The 9935-nt window shown below is 41.4% G+C and overlaps 1 protein-coding gene across 2 annotated transcripts; it reads right to left on the reverse strand.

Moving 5' to 3' along the window:
* Positions 1–252: 252 nt before the first annotated feature.
* LOC123113509 (elongation factor 1-alpha-like) lies at positions 253–3350 on the reverse strand. Of its 2 annotated transcripts, none has more exons than XM_044534770.1 (3): positions 3105–3350; positions 1918–2381; positions 253–1313 (listed from the first exon to the last, which is right to left on the reverse strand). In XM_044534770.1, exons 1-3 carry the CDS (start codon positions 3334–3336, stop codon positions 432–434), a joined length of 1578 nt encoding a protein of 525 aa, XP_044390705.1. In that variant the 5' UTR covers positions 3337–3350; the 3' UTR covers positions 253–431. The 2 variants fall into 2 exon arrangements, with proteins under 2 accessions (XP_044390705.1, XP_044390704.1); XM_044534769.1 differs by having other exon boundaries at positions 1918–2387.
* Between the last annotated feature and the right edge of the window lie 6585 nt (positions 3351–9935).

A 9935-nucleotide genomic window follows, 5' to 3' on the forward strand; every position in this document is an offset into this window, starting at 1 on the left:
GGTAGGGTTGATCAAAGACGACACTACGTGAGTGCGGATGCCAGAAACAGAGACCTGTTTTGGTAGCTGTAAGAAACAGCTGGCTCCACGCCGTGGAGTTAAAACGTTCAGAGCCGCTACCAAGGGAGACAGAAGAAAACCAGAGCTAGACCATTAGGTGCCAGAACCCAAAATACCAACAGATACAAACCAAAGTTTTGTGGAGACAGAAATAGGCAACCATTTGGCAAAAGCAGCAGAAACAAGATAACAAGTTGCAATCTAATAACTTGCATTTCACAACAGATCAGTCTCAAGGCACAGGAGTTTAGCCGAAGCAGGAATAGAAATACAGTAATTAAACGACAGACAGGATCATTGCTCGCCCGGGATAAGAGTCTGCAGCAACAAAAGCAATGACCATGAACAAAAACCTTCTGCTAGATAGATGCCTATTTCTTCTTGATGGCAGCCTTGGTAACCTTGGCGCCGGTGGGGTCCTTCTTCTCCACGCCCTTGATGACACCAACAGCAACCGTTTGTCTCATGTCACGCACAGCGAAGCGGCCAAGAGGAGGGTAGGTGGCGAAGGTCTCCACAACCATGGGCTTGGTGGGAATCATCTTCACGATACCAGCGTCACCGTTCTTCAGGAACTTGGGCAGCGCCTCCAGCTCCTTACCAGATCGCCTGTCGATCTTAGTCACCAGCTCAGCAAACTTCACAGCAATGTGGGAGGTGTGGCAGTCCAGCACTGGGGCGTAGCCGTTGCCGATCTGACCAGGGTGGTTCATGATGATGACCTGGGAGGTGAAGTTGGCTGCCTCCTTGGCAGGGTCATCCTTGGAGTTGGATGCAACAAACCCACGCTTCAGATCCTTAACAGCAACGTTCTTCACGTTGAAGCCAACATTGTCACCAGGAAGCGCCTCCAGGAGGGACTCGTGGTGCATCTCAACGGACTTGACCTCAGTTGTCAGACCAGTGGGACCAAAGGTAACAACCATACCAGGCTTGATGACACCAGTCTCAACACGGCCAACAGGCACAGTTCCAATGCCACCAATCTTGTAAACGTCCTGAAGGGGAAGACGCAGGGGCTTGTCTGAGGGCCTCTTGGGCTCGTTGATCTGGTCAAGAGCCTCAAGAAGGGTAGGGCCCTTGTACCAGTCAAGGTTGGTGGACCTCTCAATCATGTTGTCACCCTCAAACCCAGAGATGGGAACAAAGGGAACCTTGTCAGGGTTGTAGCCGACCTTCTTCAGGTACGAAGAGACTTCCTTGACAATTTCCTCATAACGGGCCTTTGAGTACTTGGGAGTGGTGGCGTCCATCTGTATAAGATAACCAGAGCAATCCCATCAGTTAAACAAAATTATTGAAGCACTAGTATATATAAACAAATATGATAAAAAGCAAAAAATTATAGCACTCATGTGATGGAAGTTGCAGGAATGAGATAATGAGCCAAACAAACAGTTTATAACTTACAAATTAAGATACAATTAGAACTAGTCAAGTTGTGATATTAAATCACCCAGATTTGGCAACATGACAAAAATTAATCAATTACAATGCAATTCAGCAGTACTTAAGCTGGGAATTAACCAAGTAACTCTGAGCATTCAGATCAAGCATGTAGAACAACACTACATATCTAAATTAGATAAAAGAAGGCAATCAACATATGTAGTTAATCAATTACAATGCAACTCAGCAGGACTATTGAAGCTGGGCATTTACTAGGTAACTCTGAGCATTCACATCAAGCATGTAGAACAATATTACAGATGTAAATTAGATAAAACAAGGCAATCAACATATATATTATAGATTAACCAGTCAGTGTTGCACGAAAATCAGAATTAGACAAACATCAAATCAGTTTACAGAATATTTAGGCAAGAAAGAGCATTGGAAGTTGAATGGCAAGTATACCTTGTTACAGCAGCAGATCATCTGCTTCACTCCAAGAGTGAAAGCAAGGAGGGCATGCTCACGGGTCTGGCCATCCTTGGAGATACCAGCCTCAAAACCACCAGTGGTGGAGTCAATGATGAGCACAGCACAGTCAGCCTGGGAGGTACCAGTAATCATGTTCTTGATGAAGTCACGGTGACCAGGAGCATCAATGACGGTGCAGTAGTACTTGGTGGTCTCGAACTTCCACAGGGCAATATCAATGGTGATACCCCTCTCACGCTCGGCCTTCAGCTTGTCAAGCACCCAGGCGTACTTGAAAGACCTCTTGTTCATCTCGGCGGCTTCCTTCTCGAACCTCTCGATCACACGCTTGTCAATACCTCCAAGCTTGTAGATCAGATGGCCAGTGGTGGTCGACTTGCCAGAGTCGACATGGCCAATGACCACGATGTTGATGTGAGTCTTCTCTTTACCCATGGCTGAAGCTAGCAAACAGAAACATCAAAGTAAGCATGTCTTAGAAACAACAGATCCAAGTGAAGAAGTGTCAACAAAGTAATATCATGTCTATTTGTGAGGTTAACATATGAAACAACCATGCAGACAAGTATGCGTTTAACAAGATGGAATTGCACTTGAAGCAATTAGACAGCAGGTACTTGTTAGATCTACGAATTACTGCGGTAATAACGCGAACAAAATTCACCATACAAGTACATGATGAAGTTCATGCTGTAAACTCTCATAGAGAACTCACAGATCCTACAGAACCAGAAGTACTACACGAATCCATCCAACAATACATGCAACAAAGCACGGACATGATTCAGGAACATCTCGCGAGACCCAATCGGTAACAGAAACACTAAAAAACCGACAGATCAAGGCCACGGCATGACATCAAAATTAAAGACGAAAAAAAAGACATGCATCCGCTCATAGATGAACCTGCGGCTAGATCTACTCGCAGATTTACCGCTACTAAGGAGAGGCACCCGCGCGAAGCCGAACCAAGGACTCGGCTTCGAGAAAATCCGTCAAACCACGGACGAAATCGACGCGCATCACCGCAAAAAGAACCTAAAACTCGATCTACCGGCACGCTACAGCTGCTACACGGAGACATGGCCCGAGATCTGAAGCTATTCGAGACCACGGACAACGAATCGAAGCAGAGAAGGGGGGCGGATCGGGATGCTCACCTCCGAGGAAGGAGAAGGAACCGAGAGGAGGCGGCGGCGGGGATGGGGGGACTGAGAGGAGGGGCTCGGACGAGAGGAATGGCCCTATATATGGACAGCGATGGGCGCTAGGGTTTCTTCTCGGCCGTCGGATCCGGGTCCGATGGATGCCGACTTTAGGGAGGCGGCTGAGGGCGGTTTGCCTTTTCTTTTTCTCGCTGGTAAATAACGTGTAAAAAAGATGAAGATACATGCTGCTTTAATTGGCTGAAGCTATGGTCGCTTCCCCTTCCAAGCAAGGTTCGTCACTTCTTGTGGCGCATGGCTACAAATACCTTACCGCTGCGCATGAAGCTCCAGCATGGAGGTATGCATGTTGATACTCGATGTCCTATGTGTTTTCGTTTGAATGAGGATGGTGGGCATTGCTTCATTAAGTGTAAGAGGGTTAAGGAAGTTTGGAGGAAAGCTCGGTTGGAGCATGTCAGATTGCAAATTATAAATTGTACTGATGCTTTCGGCTGTATGGAGAAAATTTTGAACCTCAATGATGAAGAAAAAATTAAATCATGCCTGCTCCTTTGGTGTTGGTGGCGTGAAAGGAATAGTGCAAATGCGGGAAATGAAATCAAACCTTCTGATGAAATCTGTCATTCTATTGACTATCTTTGTATGCAATTTTCGAAGGTAAAGAAAGAAGGGAGAATACATGAACATCAGCAGAAGGAAAGATGGTCCAGACCTCCACCGGAAATCTTGAAAATCAACACTGATGGTGCCTTCCTGAAGGAATCAAATTCTGGAGGTTGGGGCTTTGTTATCAAGAACAATTCTGGTACGGTAATAGCAGCTGGGGCAGGGAATTTGGAGCAAGTCTCGGATGCCCTTCATTCGGAGGCGTTGGCAATGTTGCATGCTGTTAACACAGCCATCCAGATGGGTTGCCATCGAGTGATTGTCGAAACTAACTCTGTGCAACTGAAGATAGCGGTGAGCAATGAAGACTATGATCTTTCTGCATTAGGAGCTATCTTCAAAGATATTAAGTTTCAACTGAGAGTGGGTTTCAATGATGTAACTGTTGTATCTTGTCCTCGGACTTGTAATTTAGTTGCGCATTGTTTAGCTGCGTATGGTACTAAATTAGAAGCTGGAAAATGCGAGATTTGGCTCGGCTAGTACCCAGAACTTGTAAAGGATGTTGTTGCTAGCGACTTGTCCAGCCCTTGTACTTAATGGAATGCATCGTGTTCCTTTCAAAAAAAATAACGTGTAATGCACGTTTTCTCAAAATGTATCCAAAGTTGTGGTCGGACAAACGATTTGTGAAAATATTTGCACCGGATAAAAGAGTACATAGGGATAGGTTGTGTGATCATCCTTTGTAATCCCTCTTTTTGTTATGGGTCCATGTATTTTCAAACATAATTGATACTCTCTGCGTAAACTAATGTAAGATGATTCATACAAATATTCAATTCATCTCCGAGCTCATCTACACCCTGTAAACAGTAATTCAAATAAAATACTAGACAAATTCAAAAAAATGGTGAAAAATGTTGAGTGCATGATAACCAAGCCAAATTTCAGCTCATTCAGACATCTGAGTAGTTCTCAGGAAAAAAATTAGCTCCAAACAGTGCAAAATAGTAAACTTTTTTACAAACCTCGAATTTGTCTTTTTTTGCTGAGAGCTCATCAGATGTTCAAATACGTTGAATTTTTATAGGGACGTCACGAACTCACGCATCTTTCATCACAAAAAAATGGAATTTTTTTAATTTTTGTATTTTTAAAGATATTTACATCTCTAAGTATTTTCCTCCCATTAAGATCATCTCTCTTAGAAACGATATTATGAATTTTAAGCAACTTGATCATGAGCATATTGCACAATCTTGAGAGAGGATGAAATTGATGATACGTAATTTCCCTACACCTGGTTTGAATTTGTTTATGATTATACAAAAAATTATGCCGGAATGAATTTTGCTTCTACAAATCTTTTAGATTCGGCCGCAGGAGGCACTTTTATTAAATTACTTTAGGAGAGGCTACTAAGCTCCTAGATAATATCACGGTTAATTATTCTCAATGGCACACCGAAAGATCCATTGGTAAAAAGGTTAATGCGATTGAAGAGATTAATGTTTTGAGTGGAAAGATGGATGAACTTATGAAATTATTTGCTAATAAGAATATTTCTTCTGATCCTAATGATATGCCTTTGTCCACTTTGACTGAGAATAATAATGAATCTATGGATGTGAATTTTGTTGGTAGGAATTTTGGTAACAACGCGTATAGAGACAATTTTAATCCTAGGTCGTTCCCTAGTAATTCCTATAATAATTATGGTAATTCCTACAACAATTCTTATGCAAATTTTAATAAGACGCCCTCTGATTTTGAGAATAGTGTTAAAGAATTTACGAGTTTGCAAAAGAATTTTAATGCTTTGATTGAAGAAAAAATTCTCAAGATTGGTGATTTGGCTAGGAACGTGGATAGAATTTCTCTTGATGTTGATTCTTTGAAACTTAGATCTATCCCACCTTAGCATGATATTAATGAGTCTCTCAAGGCCATGAGAATTTCCACTGATGAGTGCAAAGAAAGAACCGCTAAGATGCGTGCTAAAAAGATTGGTTTGTAAAAGCGTGTTCTTCTAGTTTCCATGATAATAATTATGAAGATCTAAAAGTTATTAATGTGACTCCTATTGAATCTTTGTTTTCTAAAATTAATCTTGATAAAGATGGGACTGGAGATGAGTCAGCTTTAGTTAAAAGGCGTCCCAATGATTCGGAGTTTTTAGATCTAGATGCAAAAATTGATAAAAGTGGGATTGGAGAGGTCTGCTTTTGTCTCTGGATGTCAAATGCCCCTTCACGGGCAAGCGGGAGGCTCTCGAAAAGACTTTAATTAGCAATGAACCCACTCTTTTGGGTTTCAAGGAATTAAATTATGATAATTGTTCTTTAATAGATTGTATTTCCTTGTTGCAATCCATGTTAAATTCTCCTCGTGCTTATAGTCAAAACAAAGCTTTTACTAAACATATCGTTGATGCTATGATGCAATCTTTTGAAGAAAAGCTTGAATTAGAAGTTTCTATCCCTAGAAAACTTTATGATGAGTGGGAACCTACTATTAAGATTAAGATTAAAGATTATGAATGCCATGCTTTGTGTGATTTGGGTGCTAGTGTTTCCACAATTCCAAAAATTTGTGTGATGTATTAGGTTTCCGTGAATTTGATGATTGTTCTTCAAATTTGCATCTTGTGTCCACTATTAAGAAACCTATGGGAAGGATTAATGATGTTCTTATTGTTGCAAATAAGAATTATGTGCCCGTAGATTTCATTGTTCTTGATATAGATTGCAATCCTACATGTCCTATTATTCTTGGTAGACCTTTCCTTAGAACGATTGGTGCAATTATTGATATGAAAGAAGGAAACATTAGATTCCTTTCCATTAAGGAAAGGCATGGAACACTTTCCTAGGAAGAAAATTCAATTGCCATATGAATCTATCATGAGAGCCACTTATGGATTGCATACCAAAGATGTCAATACCTAGACCTATTCGTGTTTTTATGCCTAGCTAAGGGCGTTAAATAATAGCGCTTGTTGGGAGGCAACCCAATTTTATTTGTGTTCTTTGCTTTTTGTTCCTGTTTAGTAATAAATAATTTATCTAGACTCTGTTTAGATGTGGTTTTATGTTTTAGTTAGTGTTTGTGCCAAGTTAAACCTTTAGGATAACTTACGGTGACAGTTGTGTTTATCCTGCTGAAAATCAGAAACTTTTGCGCACAGTAAATTAGTTTTCAAAATTCACAGAAACGTGATTTTGATCTGACTCTTTTTATATGGATTGGTACACAAATTTATCAGGTTTCCTAATTTGGCTGGATTGTTGTAGTTACATAAGTATTCGAGAGTTATAGATTACTACAGACTGTTCTGTTTTTGACAGATTCTGTCTTCCGCGTATTGTTTGCTTATTTTGATGAATCTATGGGTATTATCGGGAGGTATGAACCATGGAAAAGTTGGAATACAGTAGATATTACACCAATATAAATAAAGAATGAGTTTGCAATAGTACCTTAAAGTGGTGATTTATTTTCTTATACTAACGAAGTTCATGAGATTTTTTGTTGAGTTTTGTGTTGTGAAGTTTTCAAGTTTTGGGTAAGGATTTGATGGAATATGGAATAAGGAGTGGCAAGAGCCTAAGCTTGGGGATGCCCAAGGCACCCCAAGGTAATATTCAAGGACAACCAAAAGCCTAAGTTTGGGGATGCCCCGGAAGACATCTCCTCTTTCGTCTTCGTCTATCGGTAACGTTACTTGAGGCTATATTTTTATTCACCACATGATATGTGTTTTGCTTGGAGCATCTTGTGTGATTTGAGTATTTGCTTTTTAGTTTACCACAATCATACTTGTTGTACACACCTTTTGGGAGAGACACGCATGATTCGTGATTTAATAGAATATTTTATGTGCTTCACTTATATCTTTTGACCTAGGCAATATTGCTCTAGTAATTCACTTATATCTTTTTAGAGCACGGCGGTGGCTTTATTTTATAGAAATCAATGAACTCTCATGCTTCACTTATATTATTTTGAGAGTCTTTTAGAACAACATGGTAATTTGCTTTGGTTATAAAATTAGTCCTAATATGATGGGCATCCAAGGGGGGTATAATAAAAACTTTCATAAAAAGTGCATTGGATACTATGAGAAGTTTGATTGTTTATGATTGTTTTGAGATATGAAGATGGTGATATTAGAGTCATGCTAGTGGAGTAATTGTGAATTTGATAAATACTTGTGTTGAGGTTTGTGAGTCCCGTAGCATGCACGTATGGTGAACCGTTATGTAACGAAGTTGGAGCATGAAGTATTTTTTTATTGTCATCCTTTGTGTGGAGGTCGGGATCGTGTGATGGTTAACTCCTACCAACCCTTCCCGTAGGAGCATGCACGTAGTGCTTGGTTTCGATGACTTATAGATTTTTGCAATAAGTATGTGAGTTCTTTATGACTAATGTTGAGTCCATGGATTATACGCACTCTCACCCTTCCACCATTGCTAGCCTCTCTTGTGTCGTGCAACTTTCGCCGGTACCATACACCCATCATATACCTTCCTCAAAACAGCCACCATACCTACCTATTATGGCATTTCCATAGCCATTCCGAGATATATTGCCATGCAACTTTCCACCGTTCCATTGACACATTTCATCATTGTCATATTTCTTTGCATGATCATGTAGTTGACATCGTATTTGTGGCAAAGCTACCTTTCATAATTCTTTCATACATGTCACTCTTAATTCATTGTGAAGGAAATATGCCCTAGAGGCAATAATAAAGTTATTATTTATTTCCTTATATCATGATAAATGTTTATTATTCATGCTATAATTGTATTAACCGGAAACATAATACATGTGTGAATACATAGACAAACATAGTGTCACTAGTATGCCTCTACTTGACTAGTTCGTTGATCAAAGATGGTTGTGTTTCCTGACCATAGACATGAGTTGTCATTTGATTAACGGGATCACATCATTAGGAGAATGATGTGATTGACTTGACCCATTCCGTTAGCTTAACACTTGATCGTTTAGTATGTTGCTATTGCTTTCTTCATGACTTATAAATGTTCCTACAACTATGAGATTATGCAACTCCCGTTTACCGGAGGAACACTTTGTGTGCTACCAAACGTCACAACGTAACTGGGTGATTATAAAGGAGCTCTACAGGTGTCTCCAAAGGTACATGTTGAGTTGGCGTATTTCGAAATTAGGTTTTGTCACTCCAATTGTCGGAGAGGTATCTCTGGGCCCCCTCAGAAATGCACATCACTATAAGCCTTGCAAGCAATGTAACTAATGAGTTAGTTATGGAATGATGCATTACATAACGAGTAAAGAGACATGCCGGTAATGAGATTGAACTAGGTATTGAGATACTGATGATCGAATCTCGGGCAAGTAACATACCGATGACAAAGGGAACAACGTATGTTGTTATGTAGTTTGACCGATAAAGATCTTCGTAGAATATGTAGGAGCCAATATGAGAATCCAGGTTCCGCTATTGGTTATTGACCGGAGACGTGTCTTGGTCATGTCTACATAGTTCTCGAACCCGCAGGGTCCGCACGCTTAAAGTTAGATGACCATTATATTATGAGTTCATGTGTTTTGATGTACTGAAGATAGTTTGGAGTCCCGGATATGATCACGGACATGACGAGGAGTCTCTAAATGGTCGAGACATGAAGATTGATATATTGGACGACTATATTCGGACACCAGAATGGTTCCGAGGGTTATCGGATATATATCGAAGTACCGGGGGTTTACCGGAACCCCCCCCCCCCCGGGGGGGGGGGTTAATGGGCCTCATGGGCCCAAAGTGGAGAAGAGGAGGGGCGGCCAGGGCAGGCCGCGCGCCCTCTCACCCTCTAGTCCGAATAGGACAAGGAGGGGGGGGGGGCGGCGCCCCCCTTTCCTTCCTCCCATCTCTCCCTTCCCCCCCTCTCCTACTTGGACAAGGAAAGGAGGGAGTAGGACTCCTCCTGGCGTGCCCCCTCCCCCTTGCTCCTTTATATATGGGGGCAGGGGCACCTCTAGACACAACAACAATTGATCCTTGAGATCTATTAGCCGTGTGCGGTGCCCCCCTCCACCATATTCCACCTCGATAATATCGTAGCGGTGCTTAGGCGAAGCCCTGCGTCGGTAGAGCATCATCATCGTCACCACGCCTTCGTGCTGACGGAACTCTCCTTCGACACTCGGCTGGATCGG

This window comes from Triticum aestivum, chromosome 5B (genome assembly GCF_018294505.1).
Source record: "Triticum aestivum cultivar Chinese Spring chromosome 5B, IWGSC CS RefSeq v2.1, whole genome shotgun sequence".
In the NCBI taxonomy this organism is placed as follows: domain Eukaryota; kingdom Viridiplantae; phylum Streptophyta; class Magnoliopsida; order Poales; family Poaceae; genus Triticum; species Triticum aestivum.